Source organism: Giraffa tippelskirchi, chromosome 9 (assembly GCF_054371585.1).
Source record: "Giraffa tippelskirchi isolate mGirTip1 chromosome 9, T2T-mGirTip1v1.2.pri, whole genome shotgun sequence".
NCBI classification, from domain to species: Eukaryota; Metazoa; Chordata; class Mammalia; order Artiodactyla; family Giraffidae; genus Giraffa; species Giraffa tippelskirchi.
In genome coordinates this window covers 50,635,604-50,657,882 of record NC_137283.1, presented here as the reverse complement: position 1 = coordinate 50,657,882, position 22,279 = coordinate 50,635,604, and the positions used below count along the sequence as shown (strand labels likewise).

At 61.0% G+C, this 22,279-nt stretch overlaps 1 protein-coding gene across 6 annotated transcripts in view; it reads left to right on the top strand.

Moving 5' to 3' along the window:
• The window catches only part of NBEAL2 (neurobeachin like 2), a 32,859-nt gene that overhangs the window by 5,738 nt on the left and 4,842 nt on the right, over positions 1–22,279 (top strand). Inside the window, exons 1-40 of one of the 6 annotated variants that reach the window (XM_081525870.1) lie at positions 183–377; positions 2,869–3,127; positions 5,706–5,794; positions 5,874–6,002; positions 6,104–6,185; positions 6,269–6,393; positions 6,571–6,653; positions 8,390–8,475; positions 8,568–8,850; positions 9,005–9,111; positions 11,118–11,201; positions 11,615–11,713; positions 12,009–12,610; positions 12,693–12,825; positions 12,905–13,024; positions 13,224–13,545; positions 13,763–13,845; positions 13,949–14,041; positions 14,232–14,406; positions 14,538–14,671; positions 15,036–15,195; positions 15,410–15,512; positions 15,685–15,838; positions 15,948–16,106; positions 16,293–16,452; positions 16,627–16,712; positions 16,884–17,390; positions 18,010–18,188; positions 18,284–18,443; positions 18,680–18,817; positions 18,909–19,265; positions 19,352–19,501; positions 19,646–19,803; positions 19,959–20,083; positions 20,170–20,305; positions 20,793–20,953; positions 21,055–21,371; positions 21,472–21,567; positions 21,934–22,058; positions 22,135–22,275. In XM_081525870.1, coding sequence (XP_081381996.1) covers positions 8,844–8,850; positions 9,005–9,111; positions 11,118–11,201; positions 11,615–11,713; positions 12,009–12,610; positions 12,693–12,825; positions 12,905–13,024; positions 13,224–13,545; positions 13,763–13,845; positions 13,949–14,041; positions 14,232–14,406; positions 14,538–14,671; positions 15,036–15,195; positions 15,410–15,512; positions 15,685–15,838; positions 15,948–16,106; positions 16,293–16,452; positions 16,627–16,712; positions 16,884–17,390; positions 18,010–18,188; positions 18,284–18,443; positions 18,680–18,817; positions 18,909–19,265; positions 19,352–19,501; positions 19,646–19,803; positions 19,959–20,083; positions 20,170–20,305; positions 20,793–20,953; positions 21,055–21,371; positions 21,472–21,567; positions 21,934–22,058; positions 22,135–22,275 — 5,531 coding nt within the window. In that variant the 5' untranslated portion in view covers positions 183–377; positions 2,869–3,127; positions 5,706–5,794; ... (4 more) ...; positions 8,390–8,475; positions 8,568–8,843. Of the gene's footprint in view, positions 1–182; positions 378–575; positions 640–2,868; positions 3,128–5,705; positions 5,795–5,873; positions 6,003–6,103; positions 6,186–6,268; positions 6,394–6,570; positions 6,654–8,389; positions 8,476–8,567; positions 8,851–9,004; positions 9,112–9,605; positions 9,687–11,056; positions 11,202–11,614; positions 11,714–12,008; positions 12,611–12,692; positions 12,826–12,904; positions 13,025–13,223; positions 13,546–13,762; positions 13,846–13,948; positions 14,042–14,231; positions 14,407–14,537; positions 14,672–15,035; positions 15,196–15,409; positions 15,513–15,684; positions 15,839–15,947; positions 16,107–16,292; positions 16,453–16,626; positions 16,713–16,883; positions 17,391–18,009; positions 18,189–18,283; positions 18,444–18,679; positions 18,818–18,908; positions 19,266–19,351; positions 19,502–19,645; positions 19,804–19,958; positions 20,084–20,169; positions 20,306–20,792; positions 20,954–21,054; positions 21,372–21,471; positions 21,568–21,933; positions 22,059–22,134; positions 22,276–22,279 lie in introns of those variants that run through there. The other 5 variants (XM_081525869.1, XM_081525872.1, XM_081525871.1 and 2 more) reach the window with 5 other exon arrangements.

Sequence of the window (22,279 nt, the reverse complement as noted above, 5' to 3'; positions counted from 1 at the left end):
CACTGGGGTGTACGAGAGCTGAGGGGCACTCGGGGACCCAAAGGTCGGGACAGATGTTCAGGGTGCAGGTGGGAAGTCCAAGCTGAACTCCATTTATGTCACTGAGGACACGGGGCCCCAGGGAGGTCCAGTGAGAACTCCAGCTGACCTTGCTTTGCCCACCCCTCCTGGTCCCTCACCCTGACTGATGAGCTCTACTGCATCATGGAAACCTAATCAGGCCCTCTGGGACCTTAGCTGGGCCGTATTTCTTCTTGTGCCTCAGTTTACCTTCTTGAGATGAGAAAAAGGGCCTCCTTGCTGCTTGGCCGCACCAATCCCCTTCCATACCTCACAGGGGCAACCAGGGTTTCCTCCTCCCTGCCTTCATTACTGAGGTAACTGAAGAGGGAGAGACTGAGGTGATGGGGAGAGTAGCACAGAGCCCAGAGTTGGGGGAGGGGCTGGTAATCACTGGAGTTGTTATGGCAACTGGGGAACTGATGTGGAAGTGTGGGGTCCCCATGGAAACAGGTCGGTTACTATGGGGACCCTGAAAGGAAATTCTTGGTTTCCATAGTGATAGAACAAGGGGAAGGTTAAGCCTTAAGGGTGTTACAGAGACCAGAAGGTCCATGCCTTTCAAGAACCCCTCCCCAGGTAAGGGGAGCGGCTGGCCCAGCCACCTAGGCCCTTGGACCACTAGTCTCACTTGCCTTGGCCCTGAGGAAGTCCCCATCTTCCTGTTTCATTCCTTGGCTTGAGGTCCTCCGAGTCTGACCTCCAGTCTTCCTGGTGTAGCCCAAAGCCACCTTCATCTGGACATTGCCATCCCCCTCCTGATGCTGAATGGGAAGACGCCCAGGCCTGAAAGAGGTCATCCTGATCAGGCTCCATCCCACCTTACCCCATTCTGTTTGCCTGTTCCAGGAGAAGGGGTGCTGACTGGGAGGAGTCACCACTAGGGAGCCTCAGTCTTCTCTCCCTACCCTTCTCCTAACACTAACCCAGGGTCCACCATGATCCTCCCATTCCACTTGCTTGGGCAACCCAGCTGGGGAGTAGCCCTTGGGACCTTGGCTCAGCCAGTGAACCAAGGTCTACCACTCATCTGTCACTCATGGAGGTGGGTGGGGAGAAGGGACTGATGCTGTAGAATGCCAGGGGCTTGGAAAGGCAGAGCCCCTGCAGAGCCCACTCACCTTACCACATGCTGGTGGGTGTGGTTGGGGAGCCTTTACCTGTTAAGCAAAGCAATGATTTTTAAAGAGGCAGCTGAAACAGATTAATGTTTTTGTTTTTTTGTCTTTTAGATTTTTGTTTGTATTGGAGTATAGTTGAGTTACAATTTGTGTTAGTTTCAGGTGTGTAGCAAAGTCATTTAGTTACACATGTACATATGTCTGTTCTTTTTCAGATTCTTTTCTCATATAAGTTATTTGAGACTACTGAGTAAAGTTCCCTGTGCTATACAGCCCTCCTTTGTAATTATCTATTATGTATATATATGTAAGTGTATATATATGTGTGTGTGTGTGTGTGTGTGTGTGTGTATGTCTATGTTAATCCCAACCTTCTAACTTATCCTTCGCCTCTACCTTTCCCCTTTGGTAACCATAAGTTTGTTTCCTAAATCTGTGAGTCTGTTTCTGCTTTGTAAATAAGTTCATTCATATCAGTTTTTTAAAATTAGATTCCACATATGAGTGATATCACATTATATGTCTTTTTGTCTGACTTCTTCTAGTGTGACAATCTCTAGATCCATTCATGTTGCTGTAAATAGCATTATTTTGTTCCTTTTTATTGCTGCATAATATTCCATTGTATATATGTACCACATCTTCTTTATTCTTTCCTCTGTTGATGGACATTTAGGTTGCTTCCCTATCTTTGCTATGGTACATAGTGGTGCAGTGAACACTGAGGTGCATGTATTTTTTTCAAATAATGTTTTTTTTCCAGATATATGCACAGGAGTGGGATTGCTGGGCCATGTGATTGCTCTGTTTTTAGTTTTTTAAGGAACCTCCCCACTGTTCTCCACTGTGGCTGTACCAATTTGCATTCCCACCAACAGTGTAGGAGGGTTCCCTTTTGAGAGATTACTGTTAAGTAAGCTACCAAGTGTAAGAATTGGGTCTGGACTCCAGAACCCATGCCCTTACCCACATTCAGTGTAGGACCCCCGACCTCTGAAGTTCCAGACAGAGCTGCATCTTGCGGGAGGTGCTAACTCTGATAGGGAACATTTAGGCAGAGGAAACACGAAGAACCAAACACATACAGACCTGTGGGGGTGGGGACAGTGAGTAATATCCCATGGGGCATCCAGTGAATGTGGCACGTGAGGCTGGAGGTGAGGTGGGCACCATGCCAGTGGGGCTTCAGTCAGAGGAGGAGGCAGTGGACATAACCCTGAGCCTGTGGTAGGGCAGCTGACCGGCTACCCCGACAGTGGTGTAACTGATGTGCACTGGGGGGGCGCCAGGTGCTGTTTAAGGAACTCTTGTGTTTGATGGTGATGGGAGATTTGGGGCAAAGTCTGGGCCCTGAGACACAGAGTAAGCTGGGGCAGCTGTCAGGCTTGGGGTAGGGCAGGGAGGTCTCAGGTAGCATGGCGCCAGGCACTCAGTGGTCCCTGTCCCCCCGCCACCTCCGACAGACAGCCCTGCCCACCCATCCTCCCGGTTACCTCAGAGTTATGAGGAAGTGGTGGTTCCCTGCCCATCCAGGGCCTCACCAGCCCTTGGGAGCTCCCCTCCCTTGGCACTGAGTGTCCTCAGGCTGGTGAAGCATAGATTGGGGTCCCTACAGGGGTGACTCTGAGAACTGCCCCTGCCCTGGGAAACTGACCTCCCCACACCCACAGTTTTCTCCCCGCTGCAGGGCCCAGGGCGAAGTGTGGCTGCTCCTGACCTTCCTGATGGGAGGGGCAAGGTTGGGACCGTGGGCCAGGCAGAGCGTTGAGAGGAGTGTGGGAGCCCAGGCAGCACAGCCACCTCTTTCAGGCTCTGGAACCTTCTGCACATGGCACTGCCTTCATGCGCAAGGCCCCTGCTCTGCTCAGCCTCTCAGTCCCCAGCACTGCAGCCTCAAGTCATAGGACCCGGGTCAGAGCCAGGCTGAGGCCTCCGGGGGAGAAGAGGTGAGACCCACAGAGTCAAGACAGGCAGTTACCCCTTCCCCTGCCTAGTCCTGTGCTTCAGAGACCCCTCCAGAACCCACTGAGGCTGCTGCCTGCATTGCCTCAGCCCTGAACCCAGCCCAGCCTGGACCTTCTAGAAGTTTGCAAGACCAGACAGGCAAAGGATATGGTTCTAGGGACAGGAAGCAGGAGGTGTGCAGAGTTTGAGGGGGCCTGTCCAGGTCTGGGAGGGCCGATCGAGGTGATGGGCACGAAGATGGTGGAGGTTTCCTGCTTAAGTGCCACAAGCACAAGTCACAGACGGCATCGGGGCCTGGGCGGGGAGCAGAGGCCTGCACTGGAGAGTGTGCATCACAGATATGAAGGCCAGAGAGGCTGGAGAAGCAGGCCCTGGTCGGACTAGGGACCCAGGATGCCTGGCTTAGCAATTGAGCCTTTATCTTTGGTCCAGGGAGGGAGGACATGATCATATGTGGCTTACAGGTGCTCATCAGAGCTGCAGTGGGCAAAAGAGACTCATGTTTTGGGTGGGAGAGATGGTGGCTTGACTAGGGGTGGTTTAGGAGTAGAAGGGAGGGTGGTGTTGGGACAGTTCTGCAGGTAGACAGGGATCTGTGGGATCACCAAGGCAGAGTTGTGAGTCATGTGGTCAGCTGGGCTGACTGACTCTAGCCACCATGAGTGGGCCTGGCCTAGAACATGGGTCTGGCTTTTAGCATCCTCAGAAGTACAGCTGCAGCTGTGGTGGTGCATGAGGCATCCCCTCAGGGGCCCCCCGTTTTCCCATCTGCTGTGGGAAGAGTTCAGAAGAAATTGTCTTGAGAGCCCTGGCTGGCTCTGGTGTTTTCAGGGCTGGGCATGCTGGTGTCCTTGCTGGTCTGTGGAGAGGAGAGGTATGGAATGGACAGAGGTAGGTGAGCAGGGAGGCGGCCAGCGGCATAGGGTGGCGAGGTCACCAAAGAGAACTGACCGGCAGAAAGTCCTGGTGGTGTGGGCCTGCATCTGGGTGGCCCCAACCTCTCTGAGGTGCCTGGGCCTCAGCTCTGTGACAAAATCTATGAGAGGGTTCAACCACGGGGTGAAGAGCTGCTCTGCTGCAGTTTCTGGGGGGCCTGGCCCAGTCTGCTGGGGTCAGACCCTCTTCCCTGGGGCCCGTTCAGTCCTGGCCCTGTGGTCTGAGGCCCACAAGTGGCCAAAAAATGAGCTGTCCATGCAAAGATAGTTGTGCAGGTCCTGGAGTTGAGGTCTTGGCAGCTGGGGAACAGTCTTGGGGTGTTGCCTGTGATGAGTCCCTGGCTCCTAAAGTTTCTCTACTTTAGTCCCTGTCCTTCCCCTCTGCTCCTGGGAAAGAAAGTTGCCTTCTGGGCCCTCCTGTTAGATGGGAGCTCCAGATGACGCCAGCTTGGAAGGAGGGAAGGTGGAGGGATGGAAGGAGGAGCTTAGTTCCAGGCCACCGCCCACTCTATGCCCTGGGAGGGGCTTACCTGTGTCCCTGGAGCAAAGAGACCCGCAGGGCCGGATGGGGAGCCAAGACAAGACTTGGCCTGAGGGCAGGGCAAAGGTATGGATGAGTCCTCCAGCATCATTTCCTGGGCCAGAGGCCTCAGACCCTGCTCAGGGAGCTGTGGGTGCCCTGAATGAAGGGCACTACGGTAGTAGGGACCATAGCCTGTCCCTGGATAGGCCGGACTTCACTCCTGTACAACTAGTTTCTGTCCACAAGCTCCACCCAGGGCAGTGTGACCCCCGCCCCTTTGTGCTGCAGGCCTCACCCCCGGCGCTGGGCTGGGTCCTTCGCAGCTTCTCTTGCTGGGCCCTGGGTGCCCCAGGCCCCCCCACATCCCTGCGGTCTGCCGGGAGGAAGCGGCCCCCTTCCCCCACCGTGACTCTGCGCTTCCTGCCCCAGGGGCCAGGGCGGGAGGGGACGTTTCCCGTTCACACCAAAGTTTCCCTGGCTGGTGGCGCCCAGACGTGGGCTCAGCTGCTGTCCCTCTTGCCCATGGAACCAGCTCTGGGACCCGGGGTCCAGGTAACCAGCCAGGGTGGGTGGAGGTTCCTGGGGTGAGGTCAGGCACTGCGCCTGTACATGTGGGTGGGGTGTGTGTGCATGGCTCTGCCTGGTTGATGGTGCACATGCATCCTGAGATGTACAGTCCAGGAAGGTTTCCTGGAGGTGGTGCCTGTGAAGCTGGGAGAAGGTAGCAGGCAAGAGCCCAGCCCATAGCTTTGGGTTCAGGGAGGCTAGTGGGTTGGAGATCTGTAGCCTCAGCACCCTTGTGGGCCACAGCCACGCTCTAGACATGTATACACTTAAGCTCCTCCCCTGCTGGTGTCAGGCTTGCCTGGGTCCCCAAGAGTTTAGGAAGTGGGAGCAGAGACTGGGAGGCCAAGAAATATAGACGGAGGTGCCTGGGAGAGTGGTCAGTATGTAGGGCAGTCCTCTGATGCTGACCTTCCACTTCCTGTCTTCCCCCCTTTCTCCCCCCCACCTCCCCTCCCACTCTGCCTGCGATCTCTCTCCACCCCCATTCACTCCCCGCCTCTGTCTACTGTGCCCCTCCTGCGCTCCCCTTTGCAGAAGGACCTGGGCTACCTGCAGCAGTGGCTGAAGGCCTTTGTGGGTGCCTTCGAGAAGAGCATCTCACTCTCCTCTCTGGAGCCACGCAGGTGAGACTGGAGCTCCTCAGAGGGCGGGAGACTGAGGGGTCCTCGGCGCCCGGTGACTCCTCCCCCCTACTCCCTACAGGCCAGAGGAGGCAGGTGCTGAGGTGCCACTGCTCCCTCTGGACGCGCTGCATGTGCTGGCTGAGCAGCTGGACACCGGGGACCTGGAACAAGCCCTGCTGCTGCTCAAGCTCTTCGTCATTCTCTGCAGGTGGGTCCCTGTTGTCTTCTCCTTGGTGGGAGGGCATGGAACTGGGGGCCAGGGTGGGGGCTGGCATATCACTGGGACCTCTCCCGTCATTCACTCATCAGGAACCCCGAGAACGTAGAGGCGGGCTGGGGCCAGGTGCTGGCACCCCGGGTGCTGGCGCTGCTGACCCAGTTGGTGGCCGAGGTGAGGTGGCCTCTACCCTGGGGGGTGGCAGGTGGTAGCCACGGCCCAGTTAACACCCCTCCACCCTCTCCGTCTGCCTACAGCTGAAAGGACCCCCACCACCGCAGGAGGACCGCGGGCCCCAGCTGGAGAATGTAGCCCTGCATGCCCTGCTCCTCTGTGAGGGCCTCTTCGACCCATACCAGACCTGGCGGCGCCAGCACAGGGGGTGAGAGGCGGCCCATGGGCAGAGGACCCAGAGAAGGCAGGGGAGAGGATGGGGGTGGCCACTTGGGCCCAGGTGCAGGGGTGGGAGGGGCCAGGGTGCAGGCCCCTGAGTGGGTGTGACCCAGGAGGAGTGAAGCGCTGGCCTCACCTTGGCCCCTACCCCATCCCCGCCCCCCAGGGAAGTCATCAGCGCCAAGGAGAAGAGCAAATACAAGTTCCCTCCAGCTGCTTTGCCCTCTGAATTCTGCGCCTTTTTCCGAGGTCAGGCCCCACCCCCATCCCACTAGGCTCCACCTGGCCCCGCCCTCAAACCCGAGCCCCTTCCTGTGGTTCCCTGTCGCACAGGCAGTAAGGACCCACTTACTGCAGCTGCACTTGGGGGTGGGAGAAGGAATGTGAATGGGCCTCTATAGGGAAATAGGAGTTCAGGGGCAGAGAGGAGAGGAAGGGCATGTCTGCGCAAAATGAGTAATTTCTTTTCTGAGGGGGGAATTGATTTGCCTCCCCACTTCTGTCCTATCTCCTGGATCCCCCCAATGACTTGTACCCTATTCTGGTCTGGACCGTCTTCAAACTGTCTGGTCCAGTCTTTTTGTCCCTGTAGCTCCACCCAGTCTCCTCAATTCCACATGACTGTCTCTACAGTAGGTGTCCCCCCTTCTGCTAACCCCTCAGGCCATCTCTGGGCACCTTGTGCCCCTAGGTCTCCTCTCTCCTCTCATTGGAGGGAGACTGGCCAGGATTTCAGATGGGCCTAGGGCAGGGTCTTTCCTGGTGGCTCAGATGGTAAAAGAATTTACCTGCAATGTGGGAGACCTGGGTTCAATCCCTGGGTCAGGAAGATTCCCCCGGAGAAGGAAATGGCAACCCACTCCAGTATTCTTGCCTGGAGAATTCCATGGACAGAGGAGCCTGGTGGGCTACAGTCCATGGGATCACAAAGAGTTGGATACGACTGAGCGACTAGCACCAAGCCACTACTAGGGCAGGGTGCTGCCTGGACAGAGGCAGGCCAGCTTGGGAAGGCGGTGGCATATTGGGCTAGAAAACATCTCAGTGTTTCTGGGTTGCCCCAGGGAGCCGCTGGCTTGGGCCTGGAGTGGGGGCAACATCTCCAAGAGGGGAGATGCCCCTGGGGAGTTCCCTGGCTCTGCTGTTCCACAGCCTGAGTACTCTTCTTAATACACACAGGATTTTGTTCCCTCTTCTGTAAATTCCTCTATGGTGGCCTGACACCCTCAGAATCCCATCCTGCTCCTCCCCACAGCCTCCCTTACCAGTCCCACTCACTCTCTGCTCTCCAGCCATGGTCCTGTCCCTGGGGAAGCCTCCCACCCCATCCCACCAGTCAAGGCAGCCCTGCATGGCCCCAGCCTCCCCCCCCCCGCCCCACTCATATGACCCAGAGCTGGTCCTTTCTGCTCTGTGGGTTTCAGTTCATGTCCTGGCATCCTGTCCATCTTGGCTGGAGCAGGGCCAGGTGGGCCTCCCAGATATGATGCTGTGAAAGCCCCTAGAAGTCCCAGGGCGGGTGTGGGGGATGGTGTGCGGAGCATCTGTGTAGTAGACACTGCAGGGTCCCCAGAGCTGCTCACAGCAAGCTCCAACCGTCACAGCTCAGAGGGACCAGGAGATTTGCATCTAAGAAACTAAACCCTAGGTTGCTGTGGGGAAGTATGTATGGGGAGCGCTCACCCTGGGGTCCTCACTTTTGGGATTAAGGATTCAGGGATCTGGCTAGGCTTTGAGGGCAAGGCCATGCCCTTTACAAGCTCCCCAAAGAAGGGCTGTGTCCTCCTGAGAACCCCTGGCACAGAGTCATGACATTTTAGAGACCCTCAGTGCAGAACCAGTCTTCTCCCTGAGATGTGATCTCCCAGCCTCTGTTCTGTGGCCCAGCCTCCCCCTGCCACCCCAGAGCACCCACCTCTTGTATGGCCCCTGGACCCACAGCCCTGAAAGCTTGATGATGTTGTCTTGCCCCTTCCTCCGTCCAGAGAGCCTGCAGGATGCAGACCGCTTGCCTTCTGTGCTCCTGCTGCGTCTCATCCACCTCTTCGGAGCTGTTCTTGCAGGAGGGAAGGTAGGCTGGGAGGAGCCTGTGGGCCAGGGAGTGGCTGTCTCGGGGTCTCTCTGCTGGGTGAACCCACTGCCCATCTCTGCCCACACCTGCAGGAGAACGGGCAGAAGGCTGTGAGTGCTGGCTCTGTGCAGGGTCTGCTGGGTGTGGTGCGGGGCTGGGGGCACAGGCCAGCCCAGGACCCCCGCCTGGTGCCACTGGCCCTGGAGGTGCTGGTGGGTGTTGTACACGTCTTGCATGCCAGCCGCACACCCCCACGGGGGCCAGAGCTCCGAGCCCTGCTGGAGGGCTACTTCCGCGTCCTTAATACCGACTGGCCAGCCGGGCCGAGCCCGGACCCTGAAGAGGCCCACGTCACCCTGCGGGTCAGCATGCTCGGTGTGTATGGCCTCTTGGGGAGGTGGCACTAGCAGGGGAAGCCCCAAGTGGTGATGGAAAGGCTGGCCTGGGCAGCATGGGAGGAAGGTTTCAGGCTGACCAGAGGTGCTGCTGGCAAGAGGCTTGGCGGGGCTGACCCTTGACCCCTCCACAGACGCCATCCCCATGATGCTGGCGTGCGAGGACCGGCCAGTGCTGCAGGCCACCTTCCTCAGCAACAACTGCTTTGAACACCTGATTCGCCTCATCCAGAACAGCAAGGTGGGCGGGGCCCAGGCCGGGGTTGGGGGCCTGGGACCAGAGGCTTGGGGCACCACATGTGGATACTGAGCAAACGGGCTGGACGGGGCTGTGGGCTGGGGCAGGTGGGGTGGCTTGTTCTTCAGTAGGAGGGCCTGGGGTCAGGATGCTCTGGACCACATAGGAAGAGGGTGTTGTAGAAGAACGAGAGCTGCCCTGGTGCCTCGTTTCCCTTCTCCCCAGTCCCAGGTGTCGGGCAGGAGGGAAGGCTCAGCTGTTTCGGATGCAGTGTCTACTCCTGCCCACTCATCTGCCCCCGGCGCTGTCCCTCTGTGCAGGTTCAGCTTCCTGCTCTGCCCTCGTGCCTCGGGGGGCACTTGGCCTGGGGCTCAGGGCGCATCCTTGCCTGTGGGGAGAGCCCTGGCAGCGGCCCCAGGTCCTGCTCTAACCCCACCCTTCCCCCATCTTTTCTCTCCTCTGCCCCCTCCACCTTGTACCCTTCCCCTTCCCCACAGCTGTACCTGCAGGCCCGGGCGCCCCCTGAGGGGGACAGTGACCTGGCTACCCGGTTACTGACTGAGCCCGATGTCCAGAAGGTACCACCCTCAGGCTGACACCACCTCAGTCACGCATGTTCCTGGGCATGCACCCCCTGGGGCTCCCTCTTTGAGCCTTTCTGCAGTTTTCAGGGGGAGCAAGCAGGTCTGTGTGAGGCCTGGTGGAGCCTAGCGATGGGGCTGGCTCCCCCAAGCTCTCTCACCGGCCTTCCAGATCCGCAGCCCAGGGAGCCACACAAGAGGGATCTGTGCCCTGCTTGGTGTTAGGCCTGGGAGCTGGGGTTTGGCTATGCCGAGCTGAAAGGAACCTTCGATACTCAACCACCCACCCCCATTGCACCAAAGCAGAAACAGGAGGCCAGATACTCAGGGATTTGGCTGTGGGCACTTACAGAGGGGGTCCCTCACATGGGGCCACTTCTTTGCTTGAATCCTTGTGCTTGCCCTAAGCAGGTCCCCTGGGAGTTCTCCATCCCCTCATGACCTCATGCCGTGCTCCCTGCTCACCTCACCTGGGGGCTCCAGGAGGCTGCAGGGTGTCGGTTAGGGGCTCTTCATGGGGCACCCTCTCCGTGGCTCAACACCTGGGCCCCCACGTCTGGAGCCCCTCCCTGGCCCTGGCCTCATAAAGCAGCCCCGTGTGTCTGTTGCACTTGGCTGTTTTCTGAGAACCTGCAGGTCCATTCCTCTACAAAGCAGGCGAGGTTGGTGAGACCCCTGCTTTTTACAGATGAGGAATCTGAAGCCTGGAGAGGGAAAAAGATTGTCTGAGATCCCCTGGGGAGTCGGGCAGAGCTGGGGCCAAGGGCCCCATGGAGCTGAAATACAGTCTAGCACCTGCTGACACACTGTCCAAGCCCTCCTGACCCCTCACCGCCTCGCTAGGGCAGAGTGAAGGAGTAACATGCCTCGGGCTGTTGGGTCTGTCCAGGCTGAGCCTCTGTCCCCACCTGGATCTAGGGGAAAGGGGCAGGGTAGGACTTAAAAGGTCTCGAAGGTTCTTCTGGTTCTAACATCCTGTGATTGATTGTCCCTAAATCCCCCGACCCCCTGTCAATCATCATGGGTGATGGGGCACTTGCCAGCCTGCCTGCATGTGTGTCTAGCTTGGGTGGGGATGGGTGGAGACCGAGGCCTGTGAACCCACCAGACAGTGGTGGGCAGAGGGCTGCGGCAAAAGTGTTCACTGGTGATCTTCCCAGCCTTGGTTTCTTCTGGCCTCTCTGTCAGAGTGGGTCTTGCCAAGCTGTTCAGAGGGGGCCTTAAGATCAGGGTGAAGGTCACAGTAGTTTGGGCAAGGGTAGACACAGTGGTGCCCATGTAAGGATGCCACCCTCTCGGGGCCCCAAGCCCACTCAGCTACTGGCCTGGGGGCATTTCTTCCTGTCCCTGCATCCCTTTCACTGCAGGGTGCTGCCAGCTGTGACATCCTGGCACCTGCCTCTCCTGACTGCCCCTCCCCACCCCAAGGTACTGGACCAGGACACAGACACCATTGCGGTCCACGTGGTCAGAGTGCTGACCTGCATCATGAGTGGCTCCCCCTCTGCCAAGGTGAGGATGCTGCCGTCGTGCTGCAGTAGGGCCGTGGCTTGGAGTTAAATAGAGTGGGTCTGGCTGATGGCTGTCAGAGCAAGTGAGCTAGGGAGGTGGCCATCCTGCCCTCTGGGGTGCACATCAGTCCACGGGGGGGGGGGTACGGTCATTAGTCATCAGTCCTGGGAACTGGGTGTCCTGGCTGGAGGGGAATGGATGCTTGTGGCTGACCACCATCTGCAGCCCTCCGAGGCAGAGCCGTTCCCCTCCATCCCACCATGGGTCCCCGCCCCTACTATCACCGTGACCCATAGTCAGAGCTGGGCGAGGGAGCCCTGAACGGTGATGCCTCCTCCAAGGCTCCCATGGGTTGTGAGCGTGCCCTGGGGTCCACATCTGTGCTCGCTCCTTTCCCACCCGTTCTGGCACAGGAGGTGTTTAAGGAGCGCATTGGCTACCCTCACATGCACGAGGTCCTGCAGAGCCACGGTCCCCCCACCCATCGGCTGTTGCAAGAGCTGCTCAACATGGTGAGGGCCAGGGCGGGGGTCAGGGTCCCCGTGGGCAGCCAGGACTGAGTCAGGGCTAGCACGGAAAATGAGCTCTCCGCTTTGGGGGACCATACTGACTGTGGCCCGTACACAGTGTGACCTGTGTCCTGACCCTGTGTGTCAGGGTCACTGGGGTGAGGATTCCGAGCTGCATGGGGTCCAGAAGCTATCGCCTGTTAGCAAATCCCAGGACAATGCAGGAAGTCCCCCTGTTGCGAGGGTGGCCTGTTCCCTGCCAGTTGCCTGGGGGCTAGCCCATCCTCTCCCCCCGCAGGCTGTGGAGGGCGACCACAGCACGTGTCCACCTCCGCCGATCCGCAACGAGCAGCCGGTGCTGCTGCTGATGAGGTGGCTGCCGACCCTGCCTACAGCTGAGCTGCGGCTCTTCCTAGCGCAGCGCCTCTGGTGGCTCTGTGACAGCTGTCCTGCCAGCCGTGCCACTTGCGTGCAGGCTGGTCTGGTGGGCTGCCTTCTGGAGACGCTTAGTGAGGGGGTAGCCCTGGGGGCCCGCTGCCAGGAGCAGTTGTTGGCACTGCTGCAAGCACTGGGCCACGTGTCGCTAAGGCCCTCGGAGCTGCGTCGCTTGCTTCGCCCGCCGCCAGGGCTGGACTCGGGGCCAGGCGGAGCAGAGGCTGGGCAGGCCCGCCACGCAGGTGCTGTCATCCGCACGCTCTCCGGCATGGCCCGGCACCAGGGCCCAGCACGAGCCCTCCGGTACTTTGACCTCACTCCCAGCATGGCGGGCATCATGGTCCCCCCTGTGCAGCGCTGGCCAGGGCCTGGTTTCACCTTCCATGCCTGGCTCTGTCTGCACCCCACGGCTGGAGCGCCCACCCCTGCCCCCACCCGGCCGCTCCAGCGGAAGCAGCTGTACAGGTAGGTGACTGCCAGGGGTCAGGGCACGCTGCCAGGGTGAGCGGGAGAACCAGCAGGCTTAACTGGCTTGGCCGGCCCTCAGCTTCTTCACCAGCAGTGGCTCGGGCTTTGAAGCCTTCTTTACGGCGGCTGGGACCCTGGTGGTGGCTGTGTGCACCCGGAAGGAATACTTGACCATGAGCTTGCCAGAAGTGTCCTTCGCCGACTCTGCCTGGGTGAGCCTCCATCCTCACATGGCCCAAGGAGGTGGAGGGGACACCAGGTCCTCAGCTGATCTGGTGACTTCTCTCGTAGCACTGTGTGGCCATAGTCCATGTGCCCGGGCGCCGGCCCTTCAGCCAGAACCTGGTCCACGTCTACAAAGATGGCCATCTGGTCAAGACGGCACCCCTTCGCTGCCCTTCCCTTAGTGAGGTGTGCCAGGCGGAGTTTAGGGAGGTTTGGGTAGCTGGGGGGCCATGGACAGGGTGGGCCCTGGAGCCCCTGTTTCCCTACCCCCACCCCACAGGCCTCAGCCTCTGGGGTCTGTGCAGCCTTGGGGGTCTCTGAGGAAGGTGGAACCCCAGCCTGTAACGTGACCTGACCAACCGCCCCCCAACCCTGGCCCCCACAGCCTTTCTCGTCCTGCTGTATCGGGTCTGCTGGGCACCGCACAACGACCACCACCACGGGGCTGCCTGCGCCACCAGGCCCCGCCGCCCTGGCTCACACTCACCCCTCGCTCACCCGCTCCCAGTCAGTCCCGGCCACCACAGGGCTTGGCTGGGCGTCTGGGCTGGTGGCCCCCCTGCAGGAGGGCAGCATCAGCTCCACCCTTGCCGGCACGCAGGACACTCGGTGGGGGAGCCCCACCTCCCTGGAGGGTGAGCTGGGGGCTGTGGCCATCTTCCATGAAGCCCTGCAGGCGGCCGCCCTGCGCGTCCTGTGCGCCCTGGGTATGCAGCGTGCCCCCCACACCCCGCCCCAGCCCTACCCCTGCTCCCAGGACCCAAGCGGTTGGGTCTCATAAAGTGTCCAGGCCCGAAAGTAGGGGTCTGGTGGGGAGTAGGTATCCCCAAGGGTCTGTCCCCTGATCAGGCAGAGAAGAGGCAGGCTCTGGGTGGGGTCTTGCTGGAAGCCCAGCCAGGTCTGAAGCCCCCTGCCCATCTCCAGGGCCCAATGAGACGGCACCCTTCAAGCCTGAGGGTGAACTGCATGAACTTGGCACCAAGCTGCTCCTCCATTACTCACCTCAGGTATGGGGGGCTGGGCAGTTGGCTCAATCTCCCCCTGGCTCCCGCCCTCTATCTCCTGCCTCCCCCCAACCCACACTGAGCCTTGTTCACCCCCTGTTCCCAGGCCTGTAAGAACAACATCTGCCTGGACCTGTCCCCTGGCCATGGGCTGGATGGCCGCCTTACGGGCCACAGAGTGGAGACCTGGGACGTGAAGGTGTGTGCCCACATGGACAGTGTGTGCAGGAAGTGTGAGCATGGGCACTTGTGTGCAGGGTGGGCTGGGGAGTGGCTCCATGCCCTGGGAGGTCTTGAGGAGACCCAGGATTCCAGGCTGGAGGGTCTGCTGGGGTGGAGGGGGCAGGAGATGACAGGGTGCTGCCCTCACGGAGGCCCCCTGCCCACAGGATGTGGTGAACTGCGTGGGAGGCATGGGTGCCCTGCTGCCCCTGCTGGAGCGAGTGGCTGCACAACCCCAGGAAGCCGAGGCAGGTCCAGCAGAAACACATGACCTTGTGGGGCCCGAACTGACCTCTGGCCACAATGCCCAGGGCCTGCTTCTCCCACTGGGCAAGTCCTCAGGTAAAGTGTTCCTGGTGCCTGTGTTGGTGAGAGAAGACCTTGCTTGGCCTGGCAGGGGGCTGGAGTGCTTGAAGTCTCACAGCTACTGACAGGCCTTTGATGCACACCTGTCCCCTTCCTGGTGGCGGTAGAGGAGCGAATGGAGAGGAATGCAGTGGCTGCCTTTCTGCTGATGCTGCGGAACTTCCTGCAGGGCCACACCGTGAATCAGGAGAGCCTGGTGCACTGCCAGGGGCCCGCCATCATCGGGGCCCTCCTGCGCAAGGTGAGGCCTGCTGGGGCAGGTGGGGAGGGGACTCCCTCATCTGACCAAGGGGGTGCTGGTTGGAGGGACCAAGCCGGGGTGCCTGATGCCATCAGTCAGGGAGGGCCTCCTGGGAGAGGTGGCATTTGAAAGGTGGGGCAGGGTTGGGCCGAGAGGATCTGGGGAAGTACCAGCACAGGCTGGGGCAGGACACCCACACAGGAGGCTGGGAGCTTGTACTTCAGAGGGCAGGGAGCCACCAAAGGGTTTGGAGCAGGCAGGATGTTTGTGTCCATCTGCCTGTGCAGGGCAGGGTGGAAACTGGGAGACCTGACAGCGGGTGGACAGGGCCTGACATCTGACCCCAGCTCCTCCCCCGACCCAGGTCCCCAGCTGGGCCATGGACATGAATGTGCTCATGTCCGCCCAGCTGCTGATGGAGCAGGTGGCAGCCGAGGGCAGTGGGCCCCTCCTGTACCTGCTCTACCAGCATTTGCTCTTCAACTTTCACCTCTGGACCCTCAGCGACTTCGCTGTGCGCCTGGGTAGGTGTGCCGACTTGGGTGAGGGGGTGCCGCCAGCCAGGGTGGCGGTGGACGTTCTCAGAGGTTATAGCCCTGTAGCTGATCTGAGGGGACGATGACCCTCCCCTGGTCCGGGAGTGGGGGCGGTGTCTGGCAGTGGCATGGCCCTGTCCTGGAGGATGGAAGGGACCCAGCTCAGCCTGGTGGCCTGAGCCCTCTGCTGATGCCTGCTCAGGCCACATCCAGTACGTGTCTAGCATAGTCCGTGAGCACAGACAGAAGCTGCGGAAGAAGTATGGGGTCCAGTTCATCCTTGATGCCCTGCGTGTCCACTACAGGTGAGGCTGGTGGAGGCAGATGGGCTGGGGTGCTGATGCTGCAGCCTCCGGCCTTGGGGGCAGGTCTGTTTAGCCCCCCAGCTCACCTGCCGGCCCCTCCGTGTTCTCGCCTCCCTTCCATGCCCCGGTGGCCCCCTGGGCCTGGGTGACGTCACTGCTGGGACCTGCCCAGTCCTCAGCGCGAGCGCCCCCTAGCCGCCGACGACCTGCGCACAGTGCAGACATCACTCCTGGGCCTGGCGCGGGAGTTTCTGGTGCGCAGCTCTACCGCTGATGACCTGCAGGTGGTGCTAAACTTTCTGGCGGCTGCTGGTGATGATGGCCAGGTAGGCTGGAGGTTGGCAGAGGTGAAGCCTGGATGAGGGGTGGAGCGTGGACCATGTTGCGGGGCAGGAGGGGGGGGGCGGCGCTCAGCGTGAGCCTTTGTGTCCCCAGGTGGTGGGTGCGCTGGACCTGCTGCTGGCTCTGCTGCAGGGCTCCTCAGCACAGGAGTCTCTGGCTGTCTTCCTGCTGGAGCCAGGGAACCTTGAGGTGCTGCTGGCACTGCTGGTGAGGCCGAGGCCTATGCCCTTGCTGCCTGACCGAGTCTGCAAGGTACACCCAGCTGCCCCCCAACCCTGCATTCTCTTTCACTGGGGCCCCTGCCTGAGTCCAGGGAGGGGCAGAAGGCCTTGGGCTGGTGGGTGGAGCTGCCTTTGCAGGCCTCTTGGAGCCCCACCCCTGTGTAGTGGCTTACCCTCCTACACTAACTCCTTCCCCTTGATGACGACCCCCACACAGATCCTGCGAAGACTGCAACAGAATGAGCGCTTACCTGAGCGCAGCCGCCAGCGGCTCCGACTGCGAGAGTGTGGTCTCCAGGGTCTCGTTGCCTGCCTGCCTGAGGGTGCCATTTCCCCCCAGCTCTGCCAGGGCCTCTACAGGCTGTTCCTGGGGGCAGGTACAACCTGGGTGGGGCCAAGAGGCAGGCCAGGTAGAGGGATGACATGGATCCGGGAGACAGGACAGGTGGGAATCGGGAAGGTGTTGGTCCAAGGGCCGAGGCTGAGCCAGCAGCAGAGCAACCTCCCCCACTGGGCTCAGTCCCTCAGACCTTTTCTGGCCATCTTCCCAGATTGCCTGAACCTCTCTGATCTCTTGGCTGTGGTGCAGCTGTCCCTCCAGGCCGACCTCAGCGTCCGCCTGGACATTTGTCGTCAGGTGAGTGGAAAGTAAAAGTTTTGTTGGGGGTTGTGGGGTGGTTTCCACCCTGAGGGCTTTGCCTGCCTGGGATGAGGGGTCTCTGCAGGCCTCCCGTGCAAACGCCCCTGGAGGAGGGGCTGGGGCAGTCTGTTGAGTGAGTCCCTCACATCCTGTGCCCTGGCCCGGCAGCTCTTCCACCTCATCTACGGACAGCCAGACATAGTGCGGCTGCTGGCCCGCCAGGCTGGCTGGCAGGATGTGCTGACCCGGCTGTTTGTCCTGGAAGCTGTCACAGCCGGCAGTCCCCTGCCCTTTACCCCTGAGCCACCCACTTCCCCAGAGCCAGCCTTACACAAGCCACCCACTGAGTCACCTGAGCCTTCGGACGTCTTCCTGCCCCCAGAGGCCCCTGACCCTGACGCCTTTTACCACGCCCTCTCCCCGTTTGCCACCCCCTTTGAGCTGGGCCTGGAGCGGGCCAGTGTGAGCTCAGGGAATACTGCCGGTGGTGGCAGTGGCAGTGGGACTGTCACTCCAGCCAGCCAGCCTGGCACACCGTCCCCGCTCGACGGACCCCGGCCCTTCCCTATGGCCCAGGGCCGGCACAGCTCCAGTCTCTCCAACGTGCTGGAGGACGGCAGCCTGCCAGAGCCCACCGTCAGTGGGGATGACACCTCCAATACCAGCAACCCTCAGGTGAGGCGGGCCCTGAGGTAGGGCTCCTTGGGGACACAGGGCAGGCAGTGGAGCTTTTCCAGAGGTGTGGTACTATTTGACATCAGGGCTGTGATGGCCAGTCAGGTCCAGTGCTGCCCCCTCATAACTTTCCTCTGTAGTGTGTTCTCTGAGGGGTGGCAGGTATTCCAAAACAGGGCAAGTCATGCTGAGATAGAGTTGAGGGCACTCACCAGGCTTTGGAAGGCCCTTGAGAGCCTGTGGGACACGGGCTTTTCAGGGCCAATGAGCAGCATTGTTCTAAGAGTCCTGCCTTGTGCTTCTGGATCTGGGGAGGGGCCTCTGCTTATTCAGTGGCATTCCAGGACAGTCCTTGAGGCCTGTGAGGTAACCATGTGAACTGCCTCATCTCCTCTTAGGAGTCCTGGAACCCCAGGATCCTCCCCGGAATTCAGGCGGTGGTTGAGTCCCACACCATTTGTCTAGGCCCTCAGAACCACACTGGCTGGGCTGTTGGCCAAAGGCTCGGCCTCCTGCTGTCCCTACTAGTGGGTGGGTGGAGGTGCTGAACAGGGATGGTGGTGGGGCAGTGATTCCCTCCGTCCCCAGCCCGCAGTCCACACACCCACTGTGTCTGCAGCAAACCTGTGAGGAGGAGCTTTGTAACCTGCTCACCAATGTGCTGTTCTCGGTGACGTGGCGGGGAGTGGATGGCAGTGACGAGGCTGCCTGGCGGGAGCGCGGCCAGGTCTTCTCCGTGCTTACCCAGCTGGGGGCCTCAGCCACGCTGGTGCGCCCACCAGACTGCATCAAGCGCAGGTGAGGGGGTGACTCGGGAGGGAGTGGGGCTGCGGGGAAGCCTGGGGGCTCAGAAGGCGGTCAGGTAGACACCAGAATCCCTCATCCCCCTCCAGCCTCCTGGAGATGATGCTGGAGTCAGCCCTGACCGACATCAAAGAGGCTCCCCCTGGGGTTCTGGCCAGCCTCACCCAGCAGGCACTTTGGCTGCTGCGTCTGCTGCAGGACTTCCTGTGCGCTGAGGGCCACGGTAACCAGGAGCTATGGAGTGAGAAGGTATGGCAGCTCAAGGCAGGAGCACTGTGTTCACATGCCCTGAGGGCGCCTGGTCTGCAAAGTGGCTGAGTACACATGTGCAGTCATGGGTACCTCAGCTCTGGTATCTGTGAGCAGAGGTCTATCTGTATGTGCAAACTGTCTCTGGCCCCCAGCCCAAACCTTACCTCCCTCTCTCCTCATGGGCTTCTGGCCTCATCTGGTGATGGCCACGTGGAATATATGATGTGTGGCAGCTCTTCGAGGGAGTGTGTAGCCTGCTGGATCGCCTGGGAGCCTGGCCGCACCTGGCCAATGGCACAGCGGACCTCCGTGAGATGGCACAGATCGGCCTGCGCTTGGTGCTTGGCTACATCCTGCTGGAGGACCCGCAGGTGAGCGCAGGGTGGCTGTGGGGGGAAGGTGTGCAGCGGGTCTAGGGAGCTTGGGGAGGAGCTGGTGACACCCTCACCCGTCCGTCCGCAGCTGCACGCCCAAGCCTACGTGAAGCTGCACGCGCTGCTGCAGACCGCAGTGCCCATGCGCCGAGAGGAGGCTTGCTACGTGCTCTCCAAGCTGGAGGCAGTGCTGGCGCGGGCGCTGAACACCTCCCCCTCAGAGACCCCCATCGGGAGCGGGGAGCCCCCAGCCGCTGCCGCTGCTGCAGAGCGCTGCTCGTGGTTGGTGCCACTGGTGCGCACGCTGCTGGACCGTGCCTACGGCCCACTGGGGTTGCAGTGGGGGCTGCCTTCCCTGCCACCCACCAACGGGAGCCCCACCTTCTTCGAGGACTTCCAGGCCTTCTGTGCCACCCCCGAATGGCGTCACTTCATTGACAAGCAGGTGCCTGGGGCCAGGGGCACGGGCAGAGAAGTGGGGGCTGGGGGCCCACATCGAGCACGGTCTCCTCTCCCTGTCTGGTCCTTCAGGTGCAGCCCACCATGTCTCAGTTTGAAATGGACACCTACGCCAAGAGCCACGACCTCATGTCGGGCTTCTGGAACGCCTGCTACGACATGCTCATGAGCAGTGGGCAGCGGCGCCAGCGGGAGCGGGCACACAGCCGTCGGGCCTTCCAGGTGTGTGACCCGTCCTGGGGGCCGGGAGCAGCTCCACACGTGGGCCCTCTGTGGGCCCAGAGGACGGCTGCTGGGACTGAGAGGAGAGAGAGGAGCCGGAAGCACCCAGCAGGCCTCACCTGTCCCTCCACCCCCACCCCGCAGGAGCTGGTGCTGGATCCTGCGCAGAGGCGGGCGCGCTTCGAGGGGCTGCGATACGCAGCGGCGCTGAAGCAGCAGGCAGCGCAGCACTCCACCGCCCTGCTGCATTGGGGGGCGCTGTGGCGCCAGCTCGCCAGCCCCTGCGGGGCCTGGGCCCTGAGGTGGGCGGGGGCTCTGGGCGGAGTCTAGTGCGGTGGGTGGGGCTTTGGAGGGAGGGGCCAGGAGAGGGTCTTTGAAGAGAAGACTGGGCGGAAGGCAGAGGGATCTACAACCCTCTGCCCCGCACTCATGACCATAAGTGGGGTCATATCTGTAGGGATCCGCCCACCCCCCGCTGGAAGCTCTCCAGTGCTGAGACCTACTCGCGCATGCGTCTGAAGCTTGTGCCCAACCATCACTTCAACCCTCACCTGGAGGCCAGTGCCCTACGCGACAACCTGGGTGAGAGGGTGTGCCGAACTGAGTCCACCCAACCTCACAGCCCTGTCGTGTCCAGCTCTGGCTGAGCACCCTTGGGTCCATTGCAGGTGAGGCCCCCCTGACACCCACCGAGGAGGCCTCACTGCCTCTCGCCGTGACCAAAGAGGCTAAAGTCAGCAGCCTACCCGAGGAGCTGCAGGAAGACCAGCTGGGCGAGGACGAGCTGGCTGCACTGGAGACCCTGTGAGTGGGGCTGGGAAAGAGCTGACCAGGGCAAAGGGGCCTGTCCAGCGTCTGCTTGCCAGTGGCAGAGGGATTGACTCCTCAGTCTATTTGCCCTTCTGCTGTGGGGCTAACCACCCTGAAGGGACGGTCCAGAATTAGGTGAGAGGGTTAGGCAGATCTGTAAGAGGATGGAGAGTTGCTGTTTGATGGCCAGGCACCCGAGAGCAGGACTGAGAAACCAGACCAGGATGTGGGCCCATGGGAGTGGGCAGATGCTGAGGGAGGGGAAGCTGGGGACAGGGGTTGCTGTCCTGGCAGGACATTCAGAGGCCAGGTTTCAGGGTACGGACTAGGGCCAGTCTGGACCGTGGGCAGCTCCTCCTGCTCCTCTGGGATCACGAGTAGTATACTTCCTGACTTGGTGGCATTTTAAGAGTGTGGTCCTTGGGTAGGTCGGGAATGGGGGTCCCAGAGCCTAGTGCCTAAAGTGAGTGCTGGCCCCCAGGTTGGAGGCTGCAGAACTGGATGAGCAGCATGAGAATCTGGTGCTGTCAGCTGAGTGCCAACTGGTCACCGTGGTGGCTGTGGTCCCAGGGCTGTTGGAGGTCACCACCCAGCACGTGTATTTCTACGATGGCAGCGCCGAGCGGGTCGAAACTGAGGAGGGTGTGTTCTGATGGAGCGGGATGGAGGGCCGGCAGGGATGGGGGCTGGGGTCTGGTGGGGCCGGGGCGGGTGGCTCCATCACCCACTCTCCATCCCCACAGGCATCGGCCATGACTTCCGGCGCCCACTGGCCCAGCTGCGCGAGGTCCACCTGCGGCGTTTCAACCTGCGCCGCTCAGCTCTCGAGCTCTTCTTCATTGATCAGGCCAACTACTTCCTCAACTTCCCATGCAAGACGGGCGGGGCCACAGCCTCATCGCCTTCCCAGGCCCCCAGGCCCCAACCCTCCCTCATCCCACCCCACACCCAGGTGCGGAACCAGGTGTACTCATGGCTCCTGCGTCTGCGACCCCCTACCCAAGGCTACCTAAGTAGCCGCTCCCCCCAGGAGATGCTGCGTGCCTCAGGCCTTACGCAGGTGAGAGCCCTGGAGGGTGGGGATCTGGTGAGGTCAGGGCCCTGCCACTGGGAAGAGTGCTGGCAGGCCGGCCGGCTCACCTTGTAGCCTTGCCCCCCAGAAATGGGTGCAGCGAGAGATCTCCAACTTCGAGTACCTGATGCAGCTCAACACCATCGCGGGGCGGACCTACAACGACTTGTCTCAGTACCCTGTGGTGAGGGCCTGCTCCCCATCCACCCACCCTCTGCTCTGCCAGCCCTGGTCCACCCAAGTGTGGGTACTGATGGCGGGCCAAGTCCTGAGCTCAGTTCTGAGCAGGTGCTGCCTGAGGCCTGGCCTCAGTCCCCCACACCCTGCTGCCCCCACGCACACCCAGCCCCACTCCCTTCCCCACCTGGTCTCTGTTCTTGAAGGAAATCCTGTCCCAGACAGTCCCTCCTGCTCCCCTGAAGCCCTTCCCCAAGGTGCACCCCCACCTGTGGGCTCCGCCCAGCTTCCTGAGGGTGAGGGCAGGGCAGGGCAGGCTTGCCAGGTAGGCCATCAGGACCCTCATGCAGCTCCTGCCCGGGTGGGCGGCCAGTTCCCCTGGGTCCTACAGGACTACGTGTCCCCAACCTTGGACCTCAGCAACCCAGCCGTCTTCCGGGACCTCTCCAAGCCCATTGGTGTGGTGAATCCCAAGCATGCCCAGCTTGTGAAGGAGAAGTGAGTGCATGAGAGAGGCTGGGCTCGGGAGGGCACCAGGGAGGGCTTCCGCTGATTGCCCCAACCATGGCTCTAGGTATGAGAGCTTCGAGGACCCAGCGGGCACCATCGACAGGTTCCACTACGGCACCCACTATTCCAATGCGGCGGGCGTGATGCACTACCTCATCCGCGTGGAGCCCTTCACCTCCCTGCACGTCCAGCTGCAGAGTGGCCGGTGC